This window comes from Cajanus cajan, chromosome 2 (genome assembly GCF_000230855.2).
Source record: "Cajanus cajan strain Asha chromosome 2, NIPB_CcT2T_4, whole genome shotgun sequence".
NCBI classification, from domain to species: domain Eukaryota; kingdom Viridiplantae; phylum Streptophyta; class Magnoliopsida; order Fabales; family Fabaceae; genus Cajanus; species Cajanus cajan.
The window spans coordinates 77,848,511-77,874,456 of NC_138518.1; the positions used below are offsets into that span (position 1 = coordinate 77,848,511).

General features: G+C 32.5%; 3 protein-coding genes across 5 annotated transcripts; 2 read left to right on the top strand and 1 right to left on the bottom strand.

Moving 5' to 3' along the window:
- Positions 1-84: 84 nt before the first annotated feature.
- Positions 85-6,317, top strand: LOC109808455 (ferrochelatase-2, chloroplastic). 2 transcript variants are annotated; one of them, XM_020371466.3, is made up of 11 exons: positions 85-465; positions 559-721; positions 1,532-1,859; positions 1,990-2,133; positions 2,665-2,766; positions 4,048-4,151; positions 4,254-4,380; positions 4,685-4,837; positions 5,161-5,261; positions 5,407-5,608; positions 5,811-6,317. In XM_020371466.3, exons 2-11 carry the CDS (start codon positions 615-617, stop codon positions 6,033-6,035), a joined length of 1,593 nt encoding a protein of 530 aa, XP_020227055.1. In that variant the 5' UTR covers positions 85-465; positions 559-614; the 3' UTR covers positions 6,036-6,317. The 2 variants fall into 2 exon arrangements, with proteins under 2 accessions (XP_020227055.1, XP_020227057.1); XM_020371468.3 differs by having other exon boundaries at positions 562-721.
- Positions 6,318-8,458: 2,141 nt separating this feature from the next.
- On the bottom strand, positions 8,459-15,422 carry LOC109809787 (TOM1-like protein 5). The gene is made up of 11 exons (XM_020373185.3): positions 14,970-15,422; positions 14,591-14,672; positions 14,114-14,217; positions 13,638-13,716; positions 13,312-13,410; positions 13,092-13,205; positions 12,370-12,518; positions 11,907-11,982; positions 11,366-11,451; positions 10,524-10,679; positions 8,459-9,079 (listed from the first exon to the last, which is right to left on the bottom strand). Exons 3-11 carry the CDS (start codon positions 14,209-14,211, stop codon positions 8,746-8,748), a joined length of 1,191 nt encoding a protein of 396 aa, XP_020228774.2. The 5' UTR covers positions 14,212-14,217; positions 14,591-14,672; positions 14,970-15,422; the 3' UTR covers positions 8,459-8,745.
- A 4,444-nt stretch (positions 15,423-19,866) lies between these two features.
- Positions 19,867-24,640, top strand: LOC109808766 (GroES-like zinc-binding alcohol dehydrogenase family protein). Of its 2 annotated transcripts, XM_020371898.3 has the most exons (9): positions 19,867-19,922; positions 20,024-20,348; positions 20,754-20,889; positions 21,007-21,076; positions 21,158-21,251; positions 21,673-21,886; positions 22,380-22,521; positions 22,995-23,165; positions 24,283-24,640. In XM_020371898.3, exons 2-9 carry the CDS (start codon positions 20,081-20,083, stop codon positions 24,472-24,474), a joined length of 1,287 nt encoding a protein of 428 aa, XP_020227487.1. In that variant the 5' UTR covers positions 19,867-19,922; positions 20,024-20,080; the 3' UTR covers positions 24,475-24,640. The 2 variants fall into 2 exon arrangements, with proteins under 2 accessions (XP_020227487.1, XP_082925291.1); XM_083069165.1 differs by lacking the exon at positions 19,867-19,922 and having other exon boundaries at positions 19,955-20,348.
- Positions 24,641-25,946: the final 1,306 nt, after the last annotated feature.

A 25,946-nucleotide genomic window follows, 5' to 3' on the forward strand; every position in this document is an offset into this window, starting at 1 on the left:
CAAATAAGGCCATATTGTTATTTAATACAAATAAGGCCAACAAAGGTATAAGAATCAAGGAAAGAGGTGGTGGAGTGAAGGTTCAATTTTTGCAAGAAACTTCTCCATGTATGGATTAAAAACAAAAAAGATAATCCTCAGAAATGGTGGGCAGTAAAATTTGTTGAAGATGAGATGATGATAACCAAAAATAAAAAAAAAAGGAAGAACAGGAGGTGTGGATTTTTCTCAATCTCACCAGTCACTCTCAACCTCAAGGGTCCCTCTCTGCATTCAGATTTTCAGATGCAAAATGGCCTAAGCATTTATTGCATTTTCCACCTTTGTATCAAAGCCAGTCCAATTGGAAAAATAAATATATAAAAATTAAACAAAAAAAAGATGTTTTCAATTTCCATGGTCTTCATTCACAGTGCACCCTCTGCTTAGGAGTAGCTCTTTCTCTTCCAGTTTGGTGGGAATTTGGTAAAGTTCATTCCTTTTCTGTAAAATACTTCTGGGTTTTGTTTTTTCAGCCTGGAGTTTCGCTTCTAAGGATTCAAGCATGCATTTGTGCAGTAGTTGAAAGACAAGCTAGCTGTGAAAGTGCTGTTTTTTTTTTAATCAATCAAGCTATGAATTCTCCAATTCATGCCCCTTCACCACCTTCCTCTTCTTCTTGCTCCTATAACCGTCCTCCTCCATGCCTAACTCATGCCTCTCGAAATTCCAAGTTTCCTCTGTAAGTTTTCCTTTTACCTTGATTGTTATTTTGTTTTTTGAATTTTAAAGTTAATGACTTTCTCTCGGAAGTTTTTCTTATGTTTGTAGAGTAGTTGTGAGGATTTGAAGATGGAGTTATCTCACCAAGAATACTGTATTCCAAAATCTGAATTAATGGCCCTAGATGTTATAAGATGGTTTTTCACGTGTTGATCATGAAAGTAAATGTTCATTCATTGTACAATGAGGGTTGAAAGTTGCATTCCATGGTCTGATATATAGTTCTCCGTGGTTATGTTGCGTTGCTTACATGGTATTTGCTGTGTTGATTACAAACTTTGAATTTTAGAACGAAATATTGTGTTAGTTTTCAATTGTTGATGTTGTAGAAGTTCCATTTCAAACTAGCTATTTACTTTAAAAACATGCAAGGGTTTTGCCGAATCCAATTTCAGATTTATTTTAAACAAGAGTTTTAATATTTTGAGTAATCTTTGTTCGCTCTCAAGTTTACCTAAATTTTTCATGACCATAAATTTCACATTTTAAGTGATCAATCAGTCATGATTACACTTGCTATCCATTTTCCCCTGTTTTCTTGAAGAAGTGAAGTGCTAAAATTCATACAAATGTCGTTGTGTTTATAATTTCTTTCCCATTATGCATCCAGGCACAACTTGTCTTGGCTTTCTAAATTTGCTTGTCTCGGATGCCAACTGCATTTGCTTGTTTAAAACAATGATATTTGCAGTTTCATTGTATTTTTGTTATTTCATTACTAAATGTTAGTAGAAATTTCCAATGATTTTAATATTCTTTATTTTCATAGGCTGTTGCCACAGGCAATCTGTACCTTTCAAAAGATGTATCGCTGCTCTGGAGGCCACATGGATGCTTCTACTAATACTAATCCCTTGAAAAATTCTGTAGTTGGCAGAAGTACAACAGGATGGTTTGAAACACAACCCTTGGTTTCCAAGCAATTAATCAACAGGGGCTCGTTTCCAGTAGAAGCTTTAGTAACTCCAACCGTTCAAGATTTTTCCGATACTCCTCTTATTGGCGATGATAAGATTGGAGTGTTATTGTTGAACCTTGGAGGTCCAGAGACTCTAGAAGATGTGCAGCCTTTTTTGTTTAACCTTTTCGCTGACCCAGTAATCTAACTTTAATACAATATTCATTTGAGCTAATTGTTTTTACCACCTTTCCTTTGGGTTGAGATAGCCCAAAGCTTTTGATTTCTTATTTTTGATGGTTAGATATATTTTCTCAACAATTATGCAGGATATTATACGACTGCCAAGGTTATTTAGCTTTCTTCAAAAGCCATTAGCCCAATTTGTATCTGTTTTAAGAGCACCAAAGAGCAAAGAAGGCTATGCTTCAATTGGGGGTGGATCTCCTCTTAGACGTATAACTGATGCACAGGCACGGCACTTTCCAATAACATCTTTTCCATACATTACTACATTCATTTCACTTTCAACTTGTTAGATAGTGCACTAGGGACTTCAAATTTCAAGATATCAGATATTTAACAATTACCTATGAACAAGAGTGGTTCTGAGTTCTATACATGTTTTAGAACGTGAAAGAAATCACATCTCTTTGAAGAAGCTATTGTTGTTTGTATTACAGTTCTTCTGAACAAAGATGTTAGAACTGTTTTATGTAGCCCAAATTGTTGTTTCCATGGGGAATTTAAAATTACCATATTGTAGAATTAAATGCTGTCTACTCATCTTTGATTTAACTAATCTTTTTCTGATCAGTAAAAGCCAAAATTTGAAGTTTTCACTTGTCCATTGAGATTTTACAATTCAGTTTCTTCCCCCAAATGTTTTTGAATTCTGATGCAGGTCGGGATGCATAACATGTCCATTCCATCCATTAAATGCTTTCTTTTGTCTTTGATTTTCATTCTCATTGCTCTAGCACTTTTAATGGTTCTGTACACAGGCTGAAGAGTTGAGGAAATCTCTTTGGGCAAAGAATGTCCCAGCCAAAGTGTATGTTGGCATGCGTTATTGGCATCCATTCACGGAAGAGGCTATTGAACAGGTATTTGGTCATCTTGTTCTTGATTACTATATGAAAGTGGATAGCATTTGATTAAGATTATGCCATTGGTAGTGCCCCTTTTTTTTTCCCACGTTTCAACACTCTCTGATTAGTTGTTTATAAATATATGAAAATATTCATTTTTTACTGATTTGAAAATACAAAATCTCAATGAATGGGCGGCGTATGTTTTCATGCATTCACTGCCTTTCTCCTTATTAGGAAATTTCTTGGCTGATATATCATTGTTATGGATGTTATATAAAACCATTCATGGGCCAATTCCTAACAACTTAATCTTTTGGTTTAGTTGGTTCATACATGTTATGACCAAGTGGTCTATATTCTAGTGTTTGATTCTTGTCACCCTCATTATTTTAAATAAAAGTTGAATATCATTATATCAGTACAAGTTAGCTGGCCATATGCATTACCCATGCTTCAAGCCCAAATGACTATTGTGTGAGGGGTGTGTTAGAGATGTAATATAAAACAATTTATGGGTCTTCACCTAACAGCTTCAACTCTTGGGATAGTTGGTTCATGACAATCTTTTATCTGATTCTAATTATGTAAACATAATTTTGATTCAGACTGGTACCAGTTAATTTGAAACAGTTTGGTCTCCCTTCTCTATACTCTATAGCAGACACACTAATGTGGTTGTTGGAAAAGATACTGAAAAATTAACCCAGAAAATATATGCAGAAAGGGGGATGGAGGAGAGGGTAAAATGAGAAGATAGTTGGGATAAAAATTTATGGAAAAAAATGTGAAAGTTGCATAAAATAGAAGTATATAATTGGCCAAAAATGTCAATTGTTTATTGTTTTAGTATATTTATGCAAACAACAATAAAATGCACTAAGAACCTTTTTAAAACTAATGTGTGTGGTTAGTATTATAAATGATAGTGTTTAACCTCAGTGTTAAACATAACATTATTACCATTCTTAATGCATAACTTCTGTATTCTTTGGGACAGTTGAAGGTTGCTATGTTATATAATCAAAGATATGCAGTCTAACAGGTTATCTTCTTGAGTAAACTTTTACCTTCAAACTAATTCGTACTTTAATCTACCATGTACAGAAATCATCTTAGAAATAAACTAGTGAAAATTAGATTTACTCATTTTGAGGAGAGGATATAGGAAACAGGGTCACGGGTGAACTAATATTTATGTTAGTAATTAATATAACTTCAATTGTCATTAGTCTCTCTGATATATTTTCAGTCTGGTTTTAATTAATTTTTCCTTTGAAACATATAATAATATAGATTAAGAGGGATGGTATTACAAAGCTTGTTGTGCTTCCACTTTATCCACAATTTTCAATTTCAACAAGCGGCTCAAGTCTTCGTCTCTTGGAGAGTATATTCAGGTGATTACTGTAAATTGTAAAGATGCACTGTTATCATATCATTATGCTCTAGCATATTATCTAAGATTCAGTTTTGTTTTGAATCATGCATTGGTTCTTCAGAGAGGATGAGTATCTAGTCAACATGCAGCACACAGTAATTCCTTCATGGTACCAGCGTGAAGGATACATTAAGGCCATGGCAAATTTAATTGAAAAGGAACTGAAAGGTTTTGACAGCCCTGAGAAGGTATGGCATCATTTTATGTTTATGTGACCTAGACAAGAGTGTGGTTCCCACTCCCTAGACATTTTTATCTTGTCATTGTTATTCTTCTTTGAATCTTGATAGGTGATATACTGTACTATGTGAAAAGGCATTATGCTTCTTTTCCTTTTTTATCAAGTTTTTTGTGTCAACAACTTTGGTTATTCTTCATATCTTGTTTTCCATTGCTAATGAAGTTTTTCCTGTACTTCAGTTAACCTTGAGCTAGGAAGTCACTTCATTGTAAACATTTGTTGTTACCACTATTAATTGATGCTCGTTGCAGGTCATGATATTCTTTAGTGCACATGGGGTGCCTCTTGCTTATGTAGAAGAGGCTGGTGATCCATACAAGGCAGAGATGGAAGAATGTGTTGATTTGATCATGGAAGAGCTTGAAAAGAGAAAGATAACTAATGCATACACCCTTGCTTATCAGGTCACTACTTATTTAATTATTTTTTATTCATTATCCTGGTTATCTATTTCCAAAGTATCAATACATGATATTGGTTATGATTTATGGTTAAAGGGAAAAATGAAAAAACATAAATACCGAGTCTTATCCAAGTATATGGAATAAGGTACACTGCAGGGGGAACCCTAACATCTATCCAAAAATGAACATTCCTCCTATCAAGGATGGCAATTTTCCGGCACAATTAATCTGTATCAATCACTTCCTACACCCAAACCTAGCTACTGTTTTTAGATATATCCATTTCTGGGATTTCTAATAATTGGCTATAATTATTGTTACAGAGCAGAGTTGGACCTGTGGAATGGTTAAAACCCTATACAGATGAGACAATAGTTGAACTTGGGAAAAAGGGAGTAAAAAGTCTGTTGGCTGTGCCAATTAGGTGACACCAGCCTTCATTATTTATTTGGTTTATTATTTGACTAATATGTATATAGTTTCTGTCTTCTTTTTTCTTTCTCTCTCTGTCTCGTACCTGCACAAGAAAAAATGACCTTAGTATTTTGTTAAATCTGCTTGATTCACAGCTTTGTGAGTGAGCATATTGAAACTCTAGAAGAAATTGATGTTGAATACAAAGAATTGGCTCTAAACTCCGGTATAGAAAAATGGGGTCGTGTTCCTGCTCTAGGATGTGAGCCCACCTTCATTTCTGATTTGGCAGATGCCGTAATTGAGAGTCTCCCATATGTTGGTGCAATGGCAGTTTCAAACCTCGAAGCCAGACAGGTACAATTATCATTTTTGTATTCTAGCTAGAAATATTTATTCAGTGTTCACTGTTTAGTTGTCAAAGAAACACAGACATAGACAAATTCCATTTCAGCAAACTGTCGATATAAATTGAGCCATATAGTTCTCTGTGTAACTTTATTTTGTAGTTTCATTCTCATATCATGTGATCTAATACAAAGTTTTGGCTCTTTGGCAGTCTTTGGTTCCCCTGGGAAGTGTAGAAGAGTTATTGGCGGTGTATGACTCGCAGCGTAGGGAGTTGCCACCACCGGTAATTGTGTGGGAATGGGGATGGACAAGAAGTGCTGAAACTTGGAATGGAAGAGCTGCTATGCTTGCTGTGCTTCTTCTGTTGTTTTTAGAAGTCACCACTGGTGAGGGATTTCTGCACCAGTGGGGAATATTGCCCTTGTTTAGGTGAGTGAGTCCTCACCTTACCCTCCATGGCAGTGTAATTTAGTTTTGCTTGTATATGTATACCATTAGCATCACATTTACCTCAAATAATCCAAGGCATGCACTCAGCAGTTCTCAAATGTAGTTTAGACACATCATTTGTGGATGGTAACAAGAGAAAAAATATGTATAGTGAGTTGGTTTGTATACTAAGCAGAGTACCTCTTGTGTGTATCTAAAGCAGTTTTACTTGGATTCCTTTACTCGTGATACCTACTAGGTGGAAAAGCAGTTTTTGACATCACAATTTCTTTGTGAACTCTTTAGACTTACTTTTTCTGTTTTTTTTGGGTATGTTTTATGGGGTATTCTCACGTTTAGTAAAATAATAAGTTCTTCAATATAATAAGATGCATTCGGTTAAAAATATGAAAGAATGACAGAAGTGTCAGACTTATATTAGCAACTTGAGATTTTGCAGCACAACATGTAAGTTGATATTTACTGGCACTAGAAAAATACATTCAGTATAATATATCATTATTTACTGTCTACAATACTTTGTATAATATATCACTATTTCTTTTGTTCAGTTGGAAGTTTATAGGCTGGTAACCTCCATTCATGTCCACTTAATGTCGTTTGTAATTTTCACATCAGCATATTTGGGTACAACACAAGGTGACACAAAGTGACACTTTGTCTCGCAAATGAATCTCATTGTGGCTAGTATATTCATTTTGGTAACTTTACCTATACAAGGGACTTTACTTTATCTTATTCAAATAAAGTTAATTCTTTTAAGCTCACTTTTAAAATATCCAACACAAATACAAAATGATTTTCCTAAAATCATTTCTTTCAAAATTAATTTTATCAAATTTTAAAACAAATAGACTAAGACGAGCATGACATTCGTTGGGTTAAGAAATCAGGATTTTTTTTGTATTTATTTTATATTATATAATTTTTATTTTTTAAATAACATGAAAAAAAAGTATTTTGAAAATTAGTCAGTTTAATTAGAAATAAATTAAAAATAATATCAAACCAAAAAATATGTATGAATACCCCAGATTGCGTGCATTAACTGCGCTTTGTCCTTATACATACACACATCTTAGTTGATAAACATGTAACAAAATTATTTATATGTTTTCATTCTTTATTTAATAACTTTATCTTTTTTATAATTGATTCTTGATATATATATATATATATATATATATATATATATATATATATATATATATATATATATATATATATATATATATATATATATATATTTGATGGATTATATTATACGAATCTGGAAACTTCTAGGAAATAAAATGTTAACAGCATCCGCCTTAACGGCATTACAAAAAAAAAATCAAGAATAAATTCAAAAACATAACTTTGATACGTTGTCATTCTAAACTTCTCGCAAAACATGATTCCAATTAATTGATTCATGATATGATACAAAAACTTTTGTAACAAAGTAGTTTAGACTATAGAGTCATGGCCAGATTAGAAGAATACGCTCAAAAATCTATTTTTCTAATAAAACTTTAAACTTTAATACAAAAGAGCTGTACTTTACAACTCATAAATATACATTCACTTCCTATTCTGTCTCATTTATACATGAATTACTTTGTATTTCTTTCTTTTCTTTTATCACACTTATCACTTATTATTATTATTATTTCTTTGTTCTTATCTATCTTTTATTTCACCTTAATCCACCAATAAATATTTCATGAAAAATGTCAACAAGCTAGACAATTTTATTGAAAATCTCAATTTGGTGAATTTTACATCTCATTTAATAACTCTTGAATGAGTTATAAAACCCACTAAATTTTGTAATTTATAATAAATTTTGTTCAATAATAAAAAGTGTTATCACTGACATTTGATTTATTTACCAAGTTTATCTTGTACTATTGACTCCAAAAATCCAAATGGCTTTACTGAGAAGAAATATTGGAGATGCAATATAATATAAAGTTATTTTTGTATTTTCTTCGCTTATGATTATAGCCTACACACAAAAAAAAAAAAAAAAAAAAAAAAAAAAAGACTTGTGTCCAATCCAAAAATACCTACACCAAACAAAAAAAGTTGAAAGAGTGGAAAAGTAAAAAATTAGGAGTGTTTCCAAGAACGAAGCAAGCAGCTTGGAAAAACTGGTGGCAGAGGATCCACCCAAATCCGAAGCCATGCCTTTCACTTCCCAAAACCTTACCCTCAATGCCTGCATCACTGTTGAGAAAGTAGCTTATGGTGGAGAGAGTTTGTGGCTATGGAATGGAGAGGTGTTGATTCATTGGAAGTGAGAGAGGTGGGTGATATTTGAAGGTTGTACTAAAGACATGATAAAATAGATCTCCATAAAAAATAGAAACAATTGCAATCAAGTTACAGCATGAGTAAGAAAATATATTAAGAGCTTGTAAGTTGAGAGAAAAAATATATATAGTATAGTTCCCAAAAATTTGAAAAAGAGAAAGCATTATCACACTTTCACCTGGGACGTACAAAACCTCAGGTCTCAGAACATGATCTCAGTAACTAAATAATTACATACATTCTTACAAACTGAAGCAGGCTTAAAATATAACCCCCCATCTCTCACCCCAACACACAAACAAGGACTAAATCAGAAACCATCAACTTCCACTCCCAACACCAAAGAAGGGAAAAAAACAAAAAGTTAATAAATATGTCCTTTTTGTGTTAAGAGATCAATCACTAAAATCAAAGCTTCCACTGTGAGAGCTGCTACCATTGTGACTATGCAAGGAGAGTCCTCTCAAGTGGCCAGCCAAAGTAGCACTATCCTTTCTATTTTCCAGAAAATATCTCTCCCTCTCAATGTGCTTTGAAGGCGGTGGTGGAATCGCCATGCGAGGAGGAATCACAGCAGGAGCAGGACATGTATTAGCTTCTCGAGATGGCTCCAAAGATATTGGTCTTATTAATGGACGGTTGAGTCTCTCTTCAAGCATTCCAAAGTGAGGAAACTCAGGTTCACTTTCTTCGTGTTCAGGTCTTGCACAAGCCTTTCCTTTGCGTAATCTGCCAGCCATTAGTTGTATAGAGATGAATGCATGTAACCAAAATCCAGTTTTATTCTTCATAAAGAAGTTATCAACTCACATTGACACTATATACCTAGTCTCAGTTGGATAAATCTTATAGCAAACACTTAATGGGAGAAGAAAATAAAGAAATAAAACGAATCAAGCTTCTCTCTTAAGTTAACATCAACCTATGCATCTTAACATTTGTAGAAGCTCTATGATCTAACTTCTCTAGAAAACTATTGTGCATAATCTGATTTTAACTTATATAAGATGTTTGATTCATTTACCCGATGTTCTGAAAACTAGACCAGTCATCCAATCGATGCTACCACCTGTTCAAGGTTCATGCTAGGATTCAATTGCAAGGTATAGGAACTTGCAATGTGAATCCTAGCATGCACCTTGAACAGGTGGTAGCATCGATTGGATGGACTGGTCTAGTTTTCAGAACATCGGGTAAATGAATCAAACATCTTATATAAGTTAAAATCAGATTATGCCACAATAGTTTTCTAGAGAAGTTAGAAAGTAACATAATATTTATTTTATAACATGATCTTATGTTTATATTTTTAAGTATGTTTATATCAAGTTAAACCAAATATTACAGTGAACCAATATAGACAAAAATAAAAATAAAAAAGACATAAACCATAATAAGTTGTTACTATTTTAAATTTCATTATTGTATAATTTATTATATGACTTCTTATGGTTTGTTATTGTTATTGGTCCTCAAGCTATGTTGAAACAGATTTTACTGCAACAAACATCTAACTATATTGCATCTTGTATGTATCCAAAACTATTTTAATGGAGAATTTTTTTTTTAGGCAATCAATATTAGATTAGAAATTTGGAACTACCTCAACCAAATGCAAAAACCAATATGCAAAGTCAGAAAGTTATAATGGTTCAAAAATATAATTATTAGTCCACAACAATTTAAACTTAAAAAGGAAGGAGTTGTATTGCACTGTTAAGTCCCATATTGATAGAGAGCTGCACACTGCAAAACTAAGTCCCACATCAAGCACAAAAGGGGCTATGCTGCTGAGTTTCATATTTGAAAAGTTCACTTACTCTACTCTAGTAGAAGTCCCACATCGACAGTCCAACAAACTTCAATCTACTACTTATAAGCCATTTAGACCGAATGAACAAATGGTTTTAGAACTTTTGGTAGTTTTAGACTGGTTTTACCGGTTCACGATCCATTCTATTTTAACTGGATAACAGGCCGGATCGTCCAGTATTTGTAGAGAACTTTAGCCAACTAGGACTCTTATAATCAAAACTGCTTGCATTTTATGACACATTAACACTATTCATTGGGTGAAATAAATAAAACAAAAAGGGAATGAATATTCAAGATACAGTTTCATCCTACATAAAAAAGGGAATAAGTTTAGCATGATCATAAATCAGCAAGGTACCTCCGAAATAATTGTTCTGGTTCTTCTTCCTCTTCTTCACAATTCAAGTGATTAGCTATTGTTGTGCCTCTGTCCAAAAGAAGGCTATCATGTCTTGCAAGAACTTGCTGAAGTTGCTCGTTTAATTCAATTGCTCGAGAAACTATCCTCTCATCTCTACAAACAAGAGAAAAAACAGTTGAAGGTGCAAATTGAATATAGAATAAATGTGTCCATGTACAAATACATGAATATAAAGGAAATTTACAAGAACAAAACTTCACAAAATTATTTCCAGTCTCGAAACAAATAATCATTTAACTAATTAATTATATTAAAATAATGATTCATGAGTAACCATTTACCAATTTCATTTTTTTTAAAACATTTCTAAGAATAATTCCTTTCTAATTTTGCGTTATATTATCTATTAATTGAAAAAATAAATAACATGTTCATTTAATATTCTGCTTACCTCTTAGAAAATAACGAGCAACATGGAAAAACTTAAAGTATGTTTCTCTTAGTTCGATAGCAAAAGTTTACTGCATAAGAATTATTAAATGGTACTGCTATATGGTATTTAAAAAAATGTCAGTGAAGTATGAAACACTTGCTTCTATTTTTTTTGGTAGGAAGGAAGAATTGATTAAAAATCATAGATGGATGTTGGTTTATTCTTCATACTATCAAGCAATTTCCTTTATTAAAATGGATGAAGTATCAAAGCAAAATCTCTGAGATACCAACAGACCAAAATCAAAGACATTATAATCTATACTCTTAAACATTTTGAGTCAAGAAATGAGAAGCAGAAATTGTATATGCATTTAGCAGAATAGAAAACTATAAAGCAGAATTACCGAGAAGCCAACACAAGATGCATTACTCTTTGCTTCTGAAATGAACACTGTTCAACAAGGTCAAGGGTGAATTCATCTCTTGCTGCCTGCAAAAGAAAATTTATAGTTTCAGCTAAAGCTTGAATGTGATTATTTCCACGTTTTATGTGTGTATCTCAGAGTATTAGGATCATGAAGATAACAAATATTTAAAGAATATCATAATCATTTGTCAAAATCCCTTCTTATTGACAGCATATGCCTTGCTGTTTTTTCTAATTTGTTGTATAATCTTGAAGAAGTTCCTATTGTTTCCAATTTCCATGCTATTTTTGTTTATCATCATCAAGCAATTTCTTGAGGCTCTGAACTTCAGATCTTGTTGTCAATCTTAAAATCAGAAGCAAAACAATTTCAAGAGGCCTACTATTTTGACTGGAAATTGAGGAAGCATCATAGCAAGCATCAATGAAAAGGTAGATCAAGTATTAATCACAATGAAGAGGAAGTCATATTCTAAGAATTTGAAATCTGGTTTCAGGATGACAGGTCCTTGGCTCACCTGAGGATGTTGGGCATCAACAGCATCAAGGACTTCTTTTAAAACTTCTAATGCATTACTAGCCTTTTGAATAATGCTGCAAAACACAATTGCAGAATAAGAGATATGCTTAGATGGATAAAAAAGATGACAAGAACAAATATTTTCAGAATGATATTTCTCCACCAGCTCAGTGGAGAGGTCTCCATATCAAGAATCATCCATGTTTCTAAGTTTATTAAATAAACCAAAACGGAACTAAGAAAAAGCATCTAATGGAAAATACATTTTCAAATTTGTCTCTTTTCATTTGTTTCATTTGATAAAAATGCTATTGTATTTGGATAAATCTTCTTATCAAAGTTTCTATCCCCAAATTAATAGTAGTAAATCCTGCTCAATACATCCAGACTATGCACTCAAAGAAGGGTTTCCAAAGATCCTGTCCACCACAAGTATACCAAAACTGAAGAGAAGAAGTCACCTAGATTCGGGAACAGTTTGGGACTCTGCTTGCTGTTGTCTGGGCAGGGCCTGCTCCCTGTTCGGTACATTGTTAATCCTACTAGGTTGAGTACGAGGACGATTTGATCGGGTCACTTGATCCCTTTGAGGAAACTGCACCCCAGCACTCTGCAAAAAGGTAAAACAAAATTTTAACGTTCGCAAATAATAAACTAGTATTGACAAAAAGTGTTTCCGTATGATCATTTGTATCATAGGTATACACACACAAAGGGAATAGGATGGCTGTCTATAATTCAGCGAGAAAATATGTAACAAAGAAATGTTTATTAGCAAAAATAGGATCAAAGACTGATACCCAACATATTTGCAGACCACCCCCGACTCTAAGGTAAAACTACCACCATTTGCTGTAAACAGAACTACATTGGATCATTCTTCAAACTTCTCATATAATCATTACAACTGCACTCCATAAACCCATAACAGAAACTACCATACCCAAATTTAGCATATGCTGTTAGCATCAACTATCCTCTTCAAATATGAACCCAAGAGTAGGGTCTGCCATATCAGCCTCTTACTCAATATTTATCTAGTAAAAAAAAACCTTATATATTTTTAAAACCATAACAGCTAAATTACTTCACTTCTTTCATGCTCTGCTAAGACAATAGTCCAGCTGCCACTTATTAAACAATCGAACAATGTAAAGGTTGTGCTTCACATATCTGTACCTACCACCAAATCATAATATGCATTATAATACTGTGGAAACTTCCCAGACGCACCACCAAGGGATGTTTGTGTGGCATCTAGTAGGAGAAATATCTTCTCCCTTACAGGCAAGTCTGACTGCATGCAGAGGAAAGTGAGAGAAGAAAAAAATTAGAGGGAGATTAAGGGAAAATTAAATTTGCTAAAGAACAATAGTCTGTGTGGAGACTGGAGAAAAACTCACTTTTTTCTTCACAATTTTCACAAGAATATCAATAATTCCCGTATCAATCACCTGCTGGTAAACACGATCTCCAATATTGTTCATCAACATTTCCAGCAACTAGAAAATAAAAAAATTATACACAAGTTAGTACAAAATCATAGTACAGGAAACCAAGTAATATAAACATTCAAGAAGAGAAAATCATAACAATCTTTTACATATCAGGTATAGTGAAAAATTTCTTGCCAAACTATCTTCATATAAGTTGTGGGTGCAGGTTAAACTATTTAGAAAATTCACATAAAAAATTATAAACAGAAAAATTCAAGAGTCATTAAACTCACCACAACGGCATAAAGTTGAATATTAGGGTTCTTGTTACTCAACCTCTTTTTTATAGCTTTAACAACATCTTTAGTTTGCCTGAATATTCAGAAAAATAAAATATGATGGTCAGCAAAAGAAAGATTGCTTGGAGCCAAGAATTATACTGCCATATTTATGATTTCAATCATGTAACAGGCCAGCTAGGCTCAGGCATCTCGGAGTAGCAGTGAACAAGAATCATGATTGATCATATCTCAAGGCATTGATCAATGAATAATGATCAATACAAGAGAAACAGCATCGTCAAGGTTTTAAATTACAGTCATGGTCACAGTTGCAGTTTTGTCATGATCAAAAAATTGCTGTAGTTGATGTGGCTGCAATTGCAGTCGCAAAATTCCAAAAACCTTGACATTTTGGCCGCAACAATGGCCAAGAACAGTTTTTCAAAACCTTGAACAACATATAAAGTAAATAAAGCTTTGTGGGGTACCTTTGATCATGTGCAACTAATTCACAGATTTCAATATTTTTCATCCAATCAGTTTCAGCCAGTTTGTCATTTGTTGCGGCATTGACCAGAGCTGCCATCTTTTTCTACATAAAATTATAAGAATTAAAAAAATATAAATATTATAAGACAATTCAGGCAAGGAAGCAAACATTGAACAAAGAGTTAAATATCAATTAAAATGAAATTATGTCCACTTTCGCTCACCAGAAACAAACGAGATCCATCTATAAAGAGACAAAATACAACCTTAAATAATAATTAATCCAAACTGAATACCACACAGAACAGTATTTGTGCCCTTGAATGAATAGCACTACGGAATATAATAAACTAAACCTTTGATTCCATACTATATTAGACTTCCACTAAGGAAATTGAAGATAATTGATCCACAAATTTCATATCATCTTCAACCATAAGACAATTAAAGTGACCTCAGAAAGAGATTAAACTCACATGTTGTGGCAGAAGCAGAAAGGTAGTGCTAAACTAAATGCCTAGCAACGAAATTCTGAACTGCTTGTATATCATAAACAACCTGCAACAGCAAAAGAAATTAAGGCGATATAATTCATAACTTAACCCAATTCCAATGTCATCTCAAAGAAATGGGCATTGATAAAAAAAATTATAATCTTTATGCCCACAACCCAAATGAACAGATCTTAATGAAGTGTATTAAGACTCATCAAAGAAGTAAGAGGAATTAAAAAAAATGATACCTTAAAAACCAAACTTACAGTGCTCATGTGACTTATGGCCAAAAGATAGAACACACTCATATACAAAAAATTATAACAACAATAACTATAATAATTAAAAAATATATTTTTACCTGGTACAAAGACAAAGATCACGAGGAGGATGCCGGGGATTCACTGATAAAGCTCTGAGAGCTTCAGCATTACAATTGCAACCCAAAACCGAAGATCAAATTTTGTTGCTGCTTTTTTCTTTCCCAGAGAGCTTTTCGTTTTCGTTAACTTTAAAGTTGGAAGCTTTTTAGCATACGACGATGAAATAGTTTACTGGGCAAGTAAGTACTTAAAGTTGGTGACAAATTGTCAGGTCCTGAAGGAGAGAGAGAGAGAAATGAATGTATGTTATGTGAAGAATTGACAAAGGTGAGAGAAGAAAGAATGAAATCTTCTAAGAGTTGAGTTTGGTTTGGATTTGGGTGTTTGTTGTTAAGGTAATTGAACAAACTTGAACACCGCCATTAGACCTGTCCCTCTCTCTACTCTCCCAAAGCATAAATCTTCTTTTCCAAGCAGAAGCTCAAATTTGTTAATCTCACCTTCCTTTTCTCTACTCCCCTATGCTTCTCCCTATTACCTGTTGACACGTATGATTCAAGTGTTTTTAATTAGAAAATCTTGATTTTTTTATACATAAAAAAATCAAGATTTTTTTTTATACATAAAAAAATCTTGAATTCTTTGATAGTGATGAGTGATACCACTTTTTGGGTTGATATCTACTCAGAGTATTATTACCTCAATCAATCATCTAATAAAATTTTATATAAAAAGGTAATTTTATTGCGGATATAGTATGCAAATAACTATATTTTTTGTATATATGATTAAGAGTTTAATTTTTGAGTTCGGATATGAGAAAACTATAAAATTTAAATATATTAAAACTCATTTAAAAGAGTTTATACACAATTTATTTAATTTTATTATATTTTATAAATGTTTCCAGAAGTATTTATAAGAACTTATAAACATCTTATAATCAAGATGGTTTTCATAACTTCTTCAATACAACCTGCAATCATGAAAAGGCTAAATATATAGGCTGTGCAATTTTTTTTTCTCTAAACTATTATTTTTTTCGTTTCTTCATCTAAATTAATATAAATATTAATTTTAACACAAGACAATTATAATTATTATGACTAATAATTTGTTATTATTTTTTAATTTTTCCTTCTTTTTTTACTAAAGAAGTATAATTTAATTAAATAACTTTCTAATTTTACATGTTACTAGTAATTTCTTTTATGTATTATTATTATTATTATTAATATTTTCCTTCTACAATAATATGCAGTGGTTGTATTTTTATAATGATTTTCTTTTTTATATATATACATTTATTTATTTATTTATTATTTTAAATATATATCATAATTTTAAGATATATAAATAAATATTTATATATAATAAAGTTATTTTACTTAATAATTTATAGTTAATATTGAATTTGAATGATGGGATCATTAAATATGCTTGATTACTTTTTATGTTTTCGTTTCTATATTTATGGTTGATGTTGTAAGATTATGTTTATTTGAAAAGGGAAAAAGAGAATAAAGCACTAAGCAGTATGATGGAATGTGAAGTTGTCCCCTCGGACAAGTCATGGAATCAGAAAAAGACATGAAAGGGTCATTCACCTCACAACTGTCCCTTGTTACGACTTTGGTCCACGTGTCTTCTCTAGTTTTGTCTTTCATTCTCATCACTGTTTCTCTCTCCCCTTTTGTTGTTCCACCACAGCTTTGTTAATTCTCATCTTAACTCTACCTCTTCCGCATTTAAGCACATATTGTAGAAAAGTTTCTATAAAGGATCATCTAATGAATTCCATAAATTTGATACTCATCGTTTAACTTATTCCATATAATAATCGGTTAGTTTTTTTTTTTTCGTCCCTGGAGTATCTACCGCTGACAGCAGTGATTAATCTCCTCGCTACGTTGGAGGCACCTCAAAGGATGGGATAACTGGCCCCAAGATTTAACGCGGCTGCATACACAAGGCAGGATTCGAACCCCTGACCTTGCTTAAGTATGGATCAACCCCTACCGCTGAACCACACGCTTGCCACCAACAACAAGTGATTGTACATGTTTTGAAATTTTAACTCAAGTAAAACTATAAAAAAAATATTATAATTATCATGTAAATATGAATAATTATTTAAAATAAATAAATTCAATATTTAACTGTTTTAGTATAGAAGATTTTCTCAAGCTATGTTTAGTGTCAGTGATTTAATAGGGATAGGAATGGATTAGAATGAATTAGAATAGATTTGGAAAAAAAAATATTTATATTTGGTAGAATATATTTAAGGAGAATTGTAAGAAATTAAAAACAAATCCCATATTATTTTTTTTATATCCTCTTCATTAAGAGAATTGTGAAATTTGAGAGTAAAATAGTAATTATAAATACTAATTTCACTTTGTTTCCCATATAATTTCACTCTATCAAACAACTACGAATTTCACTTTATTTCTTATATTTTTTCTATCAAATCAAATTTCATTTATTTTCTCTCATTCCCTTTTATTTCTCCTCTACCCCAAACAAAAACATAAAATACCATAATCATTGTCTAGGTTTAAAACATTAACCTAACTTATCCAAAGCTTTGACATTCTCATACATACCAGAAGATTATCCTTGACATAAATCACACATTTTTTTGTCGTGATTATGTAAATGATGGTGTATAGTTATTACCATAAATAATCCTATAAATCACAAGGCGTGTCCGTTGTCCATCGTTTCGTTATTGGAAGGTAATTGGACATCGGTTGAGTGCCTTTTTAAAGTTATATGGTGGGCTTGATCAATGTCAAACTAGGAGTGCTAAGCATGAGGCTTAACCTTAGAAGTATGAAATTGACTTCCTATTAGAGAGTTGATTTGCTGGAGCCATGGTATCCCGATCAATTATGGTTGATTGGTAGAAGTTGGAATAGTACATAACCCTTCAAACTCAAGTGCTAAAAGTAATAAGATCCCTTCAAACTCAAGTGCTAAAAGTAATAAGATCGATCAGCAGAAAGTCAAGACAATACATTAAATATGTTTTTAATTTTTATAAATATATCATTTTTTATCCTTCAAATTTTATGGGTATATTTAAAAAACATTGGATTAAATATAACCTGTTATTTTTCAATCCATTAATATTTTTGTTTTTCTCTTTCTAAGTTTTAAAAAAATAAATTAGAATTTGAGGCGTGCAATTTTCAAATTAAACACACTCTTTTTTCATGTACAAATTAATTCTTGATTGTTTTATTTAAACTAGTGTGTAAATTAAGTTCATAAATTAAAAAAAATGAATCACATCCCAATGTAAGTGGCATCAATCTCTCACATCAATATCTAGACTATCCCAACCTATAACCAAGATGTGTTATCTGGGATATTATTTGATTTAGCTTATATGCACTTCATGTTACATGCCGGTAGATAAGAGAACTATCCCAACATGTAATCGAGATGTGTTATCTAAGAAGCTTTTGTAAAAAATTGTACTTCGTAATTGACTTAATTTTTGTACTTATAATAGCTCGTCATTTTTTCGACTAAAGACTCATATTGCTCACCAATAATCATTAATGACCATGATTAAGTACCAAAATACATTACCCAATAATAGAACGAAATTCACACTAAATCTCATGATTTTAGGGGCCTAAGAAGACATAATAATTGGGTATAAAGTCTTCATCATAGGATAAAGATAGGCAGAATACATTCTTTAATGTTCTAGCTTTGGACAAATGGTTAGGTTATTTGTAGTGCATTTTTCAGATCAAAACATTTTGGTGCCTACCGTGAAGTCCGATAAAACTTATCCTAGCCACACAAATCAAGAATCTTTGCTCTTCCTCTAAGCTATACATTATGCACAAGCAATGTCAATCAACAAAAAATCGATTCGAAAAAAATGTGTAAATCAGAAACAATCCATTCATCACATATTGACTCAGAATATGTGTAAGTTGAAAATAACTTAAAACGTCACGCATTAAATAGACTCGAAAAGATGTGTAAGTCAGAAACAATCCAACCATCATGCATCGACTTGGAAGATGTGTAAGTCGAAAACAACTTGACCATCATGCACAAAATTGACTCGAAAATATGTGTAAGTTGAAAATAACCTAATCATCACACATCGACTCAAAAAACGTGTAATTCAAAAACAACTTAATCTTCATGCACAAAAATCGACTTGAAAAGATGTGTAAATCAGAGACAACATAACCATCACACACAATATTGACTGAAAAAGACATGTAAGTCAAAAAGAATCCAATCATCACATACAAAATCAATTTAGAAAGACATAAATCAGAAACAACTGACCATCATGCAACAACTCGGAAGACGTGTAACTCAGAAATAACCCAACCATCATACATCGACTTAGAAGATGTATAAGTTGAAAACAACTTGACCATCATACACAAAATTAGTTCAGAAAGTTGAGTAAGTTAAAAATAACCTAATTATTACACATAAAATCGACTCGAAATCCTAATCAAATTGATCTATATAAAAATAAAAATAAAAATAAAAAATAATTATTATAAAGAATATATCTTTTATATAATGATATAAATAATGAAATAGTTAATTTAAAGTAAAAATTAAAATTAGTCACGAAATGTTTATTTTTCAGAGGCTCTTTTGAATATAAAAATAAAAATGAATATTTGAATCTAAAAGTAGAAAATAATGAAATCACTGTGAAAAAATAATACTAACATTACAACTAAAGTTTTACAACAATATTTTTTATATTTATTTTCATGATCATTAGTAATATCTTTATAATAAATCAAACGATAGAAAAAAAAAAATACAAAAATGATAATAATACTACACGTTGTTGAACAGTTTATTTTTTATTAAATAACATTACTCGCAATAGTTTACCCATTAAAAGTAAAACAAACTAACAAATATTATTAGTCGTCCTCATCCGAATGGATTTTGCAAGTTGCCTCAAGGATGAATTGAATATTAAGGTTAGATGAATTGATGACATGTCAAGTTTGGATCTCTATCGCATTGTGGATTTGTTATTGAATTCCTACGTAGTTATCATTAACTCACTCGGTTCCCGTAGGTTGTCACTTGTCGTGATCCATCACAATTCACACCACACTGTCTCTGAAATTCAGAAATGGCATCTGCCACGGTTCGGAGGAGCATCATCACTTACTACTCCAAGTTTGCTTCTTATTCCTCTTTGCTCTCTCGCCATTCCTCAATCCAAAACCCTCTCTCTGCGTCTCTTTCTTCCTTTCATAGCGAAGCTGTTGCTGGTGGTGGTGGTGGATTGCCATCTTACATGCGTGGAGCTGTGCATTGGGAACCCAACAAGCCTCTAACCATCGAAGAATTTCGCATGCCTCGCCCCAAGGCCGGCGAAGTTCTCATCAAAACCAAGGGTAAGAGGGTACCCTTCTATTCTTGTGCATCCACTACGTTAATGGGAACAAGGATCTTCCCCAAAATTCATTTTTTTTTGTTATTATCTAGTGTCCATGTGTCTTTTGAAATTCACCCCATTCAGTTTGGTTGTATACATATGATTCTGAGTGTGTGTTTTGGACAAGTCAACGGGGAAATGAAAGGGTGATGTTAAAAAAAAATTGGAACCTGATTGTTTAGACGGTAACTACTCTGAGTGGTTATTTGGTCATTGACTGTGTAGTTAACACACTTCATAGTTTAAGAAACAAGGGGGGCCGAGGAGAAATACTAGTGTCTTAAGGAGGGAATGAGATGTGTTTTTTGAGGGATAGTTTGGTTTTTATTGGATCTAATTGTGTTTTGGTGTCATTGTGATGTAGCCTGTGGAGTATGCCACTCTGATCTACATGTTATGAAAGGTGAAATTCCGTTTCACAGTCCTTGTGTTTTGGGGCATGAGATTACCGGTGAGGTTGTTGAACATGGACCACAATCTGACAGCAAAACCATAGAAAGGTGAAAGTTATTGGAAATGCAAAACTATTTTGCTGCTACATTTTTATGTTATGATGTTATACTCAGTTTGCTATAATTATTAACCAAAAGGAATAACAATTGCACTTCTTGTTTCAGACTTCCGGTTGGATCCCGAGTTGTTGGGGCCTTCATCATGCCTTGTGGCAACTGCTCCTACTGTTCAAGGGTAATGTTGTATTAGACACTTCACTCTATATGTTAACTGGATTCTTGTTCATCCTTGATGTTGTCTCCAAATAGTATACAGGGCCATGATGATCTATGTGAGGATTTCTTTGCTTATAACCGGGCAAAAGGAACCCTCTATGATGGAGAAACTCGACTCTTTCTTCAAAACAGTGGTTAGTGTGATTTTTCCTATTATTTCAAGCCTGACTAGGTTATTGCTACTTTTTCCCCTGGTGTACTACAGCTGCTGCAGTAGTGATTTAGATATTATTCAAAAGTCTTGTAATTTTTTTGACTCTTTTTATCTTATTTTAATTATCATCCTACAAGAAGCATCGCCACGAACACCTGAGCTCATGGTTACTTGATAGTATACTCAATACTACTGATATTACAAATCCTGAAGCACGTCAACTTCCTTTATTCATGAAATAAGTGCATGTTCTGAATCTTTTCGTTCATACAAGCGTAATTGTAATGAATTGTGGTATTTTATATCCAGCTAGTACAAATTTCAATGTTCTTCAAGTGTATTTATCCCTAATTATATAATCATTCATTGTTGGAATACTGAAAATAATTTGCAATTTATAGGAAAACCAGTATTCATGTATAGTATGGGAGGGCTTGCTGAATACTGTGTTGTGCCAGCAAATGGAGTGTCTGTGTTACCAGAATCATTGCCATATACAGAGTCTGCAATTCTAGGATGTGCTGTTTTTACTGCTTATGGTGCTATGGCTCATGCGGCTCAAGTGCGTCCTGGTGATTCTGTTGCTGTTATTGGAACTGGGGGTGTTGGTTCTAGGTAACTAATCAATTTTCAGAAGATCTTTATGCTGTTAATTAAATCTTCTCCTAGCTGTGTCTATTTCCTTTTGTATCTGTTTTCAAATTATCTCAAGTCAATAAGAAAAAACAGATAGTTATAATTTCTGGTATGGTATATTTACCTCAGCGATATATGGTTTTTGCCTTAGTGCTTGGAGTTTTTAATAACCATTTTATTTACATCTGATTATTACTATATGGCCAACGTTAGGTTTGAATTGTTGAAAACATTCTGGGAACTATACATTTAAGTGTCTGATATTATGCAAAACATTACATATGCTAGTCATTAGGCAATTAAGAACTTGAGAAGAGCTGTATAAATTGTAGAACCCCTCTGCTCACTAGATTATTTGATATACTCAGCTACATAATAATCTGGAATTAGTAGTTATCCTAAGTTGACCATGTATTAGAGCAATTGGCTCTAATCAAATTGTTTTTCCTTTTAATTTTATCACCCTTTCCAGTTGTTTGCAGATAGCTAGAGCCTTTGGTGCCTCAGATATAATTGCTGTGGATGTTCGGGATGAAAAGCTACAGAAAGCAAAGACATTTGGTGCTACTCACACTGTAAATTCAGCAAAGGAAGATCCCATTGAAAAGATAATTGTATATGCATTTTCCTTTTGCCTATTGTTTACATTTTCCCAATATGCATCTATCGTGAGTTGAATCAGTATTTGTTGTAGATGACTTTCATTAGAAAATTGTCAAAGCCAAAAAAGACCTTCTATCTATGGCTCTTGAATGATTGCTCCATCACAAAATTTAAAAAGGATGTGCTGCATATTTCGACATGTAAAAAGGAAGAGTAGCTCATTTATTATGTGTTTATATTAACCTTGACATACTTAATTCTAATTACACATCTTACATGGCCAGCGGAAACCACATCCCACAAGTACAGATTAATCTTTAGTTGTAAGTTTTGGAACATTGTGTGGATTATGTCCATGGAGCAAATATATATATATATATATATATAACTTTGACATACTTAATACTTTTTACACACTATCATGCATCATTTTGTTCACTTGAAGGGACCCGTGTTTTTTAATTGTTTGCAATACTTCACACAGGAAATTACTGGTGGAAAGGGTGTTGATGTTGCTGTGGAAGCATTGGGAAAATCACAGACATTTGCTCAATGTACACAAAGTGTGAGGGATGGGGGAAAAGCCGTGATGATTGGTCTGGCACAAGCTGGTTCTTTAGGAGAGGTGGACATAAATCGGCTTGTTCGCAGAAAGGTGCTTTCTCTGTATATACACAATCGCTGTTTTTGTTACATGTACTCCCACATATAACCACTACCGCCATTCAAAATGAATTTAAACTGTTTATTATGATTATAGCATATTAATGTTTGTTTTGTCAGCCAATCTGGTTCTCCTTTTTCCAATTTGCCTCCTTAGTAGTCTTCCTCTTCCCCTGGCCAAGCCAAAGTCAGGCTTTTAAGGACTAGGTAGTAAAAATAATTTGCCTTTACTTGAACAAACTGATTGAAGATTTTCTTTTGGTTGAAATTTTTAGACTGAAAATATATTGTTGTGTTTGCTAATGAAGATCTAAAAAGTTCAGTATATTTTAATTTAGTGACATTTTATCTAAAAAAACGAATTAAAATGACAGCAGTTTCCTTTAGTGTAGCCTACTAGCCTCATTTATTTTACTAAATATCAGTAGCAGTGTCGCATACTAGCACATTTTAATGGAAAAAGCTCCTCAAGTGAGATTGCCTCTAAAACAAGCTAAGGATTTTTACTGGGTTAAGATCATGATGCACTTTAAATTAAATGATGGTTGATACATCCCAACTTACTCAGAGGAGCCTTATGTTTTGTTTGGATGAGGGGGAAGAATTGAAGGGAATAGAAAAGAATAAGTGAGAATTGATTTGATAGGAAATAGGTAGGGAATAGTGTGAAATTTGTAGTTGTTTGGAAAAGTGGAATTAGGTGAGAAATAAAGAGAAATTGGTATTTTTAAAATTTATATAGTTAGATTTTAATGTAAAAAATATTATTTAGACAATAATGCAAGTCTTGTTCAATTATTTTTTTGATAAAAATTTCATACAAATCCACTCATAAAAAAGTGAAATTAAATCCACGAGTCCCACTACAATTTCCTCACAAATCTACTAAAATCATCTTGTCCAAACACTTTTTTTTTTTAATTCCTTGATAATCTTCCTTTTTTCTCCATTCCTTACTAAATCACCTCCCCCAAACACACCATTAAATACACCTTTTGTACACTCAATGAGTATATTCAAGCATGACAAAGTCTCAAGTTTTATCAAACACATTCTAAGTTTAGCATTATAATGGTTTCTTCTCACATATTAAATTTGTATACGAGCAGATACAAGTTATTGGCTCATATGGAGGCAGGGCAAGGCAAGATCTTCCAAAGTTAATTAGATTAGCCGAAACAGGTATCTTCAATCTTAATCATGCTGTTTCTAGAAGATACACTTTTGAGGAGGCAGGCAAAGCATTCCAAGATCTCAATGAAGGAAAAATTGTCGGTCGAGCCGTAATCGAGATAATATAGCTTATATTCCCAGCAATGCTTTTTCTGCAGCAACGGCTTACAAGGTTTATGTGCTTTGGAGTTGCAATGTGTTGGTGCCCTGAGAACACAATTCTGATGTGTTATTTGTCGTCACAATAAAACTTATTGCAGGGAATGTTCAAATAAAATCTGTTATTTTGTGTTACTTTGCTTTTAGCTCATCTACTCATGTAGGTACACCAAGGTGAAAAATAATAATCGCTGAATGCTCATCATTGGCATGTCATGAAACAGATGAAAAAAGCCGGAAAATATTGTAAAAGCTAGACATGCTCCAAGAAAGTAAATTAAAAAAGCTGGAGCTTACAAAATAAATTCATGTACAAAATTGAGAAGTACTGTTGCTGTATCCCATTATATGAGAAGGGATTCTCTCAAGTAGGGGGGAAAAAAAAAAACTTATGATTTTAAAGTGTTAAAATCTCACCTTAAATTTTTTAAATCCTCATTTTATAATAAAAACAAACTATATTCAATTTGAATGACTATGATCTCATCCGGTGAAAATGTCACTGGAGAGATTCACTCCTCCCTTTCAGTTTATGATTTTTTTTTCCCTAATAAGGATTTTTTAGTAAGCTACACAATATATATTTGCGTAGTATGACTTAGAGCATGTAGGAATACAAACTTAGCAACACCGTAAATGGTTTTCCTATCGTAGAACACTTTTTGTTTTCAATATATAAGTTTCCAAAAGTGTTCCTAGTTTATATCTTAACAGACTCTTAACACCTTTTTGATTTTTTGGTTTCCCGTCATGTTCAAGGGAGAAGTTACTTCGAATAGCTTTTGATTTTCACGTTTTTTAAGCAAAATTTTGGATTTAGACATGAAACCAGACACATGGTTGCTCACATGGGAAATGTCTGCATATCCTGTTGTTTTATTGGTGTCCAGCGTATAGTTTTCTTTTTGAAGTTTAAACAAAATCTCATACGTAGTACCATAATTATCATAACACGAGACGCACAATCTGATCCGCGAAAGAAAAAAAAGCAATGACCAAGTGAGAATTTAGCAACAATTTACCTGGTATAAAGTGAAAAAATAAAAATCAGTTAAAATAAAAGTGTTAAGTGTGCCAAATTTATGGAGCACATTCTAACACACATGTAGTAACAATTTATGTCTTTTAATTAAGATATTGAAGATTCAAATTTTTGGTTTGAATATAAAATATATTTATGTTGGGAGAAAAATGTCTATCATTAACTGTTATTTTTTATAATAAATATTTTTTTATCGATGTCATGATTATAAAATAAAAAATAACTTATGAATGTGCCTTTTACTTTTCAAAATGGATTGATGGATGCTATAATCCAAATTTTGTTTTTTTAAACCAAAAAATACTTTTTTTCAAGATGTAAAAATCATTTAAGTGGATTTTATCTTTTCCAATAAAATCTTCTTTTTACAGATGTACATAAATATAACACTGTATAACA

Coding starts and splice junctions, on each gene's coding strand:
- LOC109808455 (XM_020371466.3), top strand. CDS start 615: ATGAATTCTCCAATTCATGCCCCTTCACCACCTTCCTCTTCTTCTTGC. Junction 2,767..4,047: donor CGGAAGAGGCTATTGAACAG/GTATTTGGTCAT, acceptor ATAATAATATAG/ATTAAGAGGGATGGTATTAC. Junction 5,262..5,406: donor CTGTTGGCTGTGCCAATTAG/GTGACACCAGCC, acceptor CTTGATTCACAG/CTTTGTGAGTGAGCATATTG.
- LOC109809787 (XM_020373185.3), bottom strand. CDS start 14,211: ATGGCAGCTCTGGTCAATGCCGCAACAAATGACAAACTGGCTGAAACT. Junction 11,452..11,906: donor TTGATGCCCAACATCCTCAG/GTGAGCCAAGGA, acceptor TTTCTTTTGCAG/GCAGCAAGAGATGAATTCAC. Junction 10,680..11,365: donor CATCTTGTGTTGGCTTCTCG/GTAATTCTGCTT, acceptor TCTTGTTTGTAG/AGATGAGAGGATAGTTTCTC.
- LOC109808766 (XM_020371898.3), top strand. CDS start 20,081: ATGGCATCTGCCACGGTTCGGAGGAGCATCATCACTTACTACTCCAAG. Junction 20,349..20,753: donor AGTTCTCATCAAAACCAAGG/GTAAGAGGGTAC, acceptor ATTGTGATGTAG/CCTGTGGAGTATGCCACTCT. Junction 22,522..22,994: donor ATCCCATTGAAAAGATAATT/GTATATGCATTT, acceptor TACTTCACACAG/GAAATTACTGGTGGAAAGGG.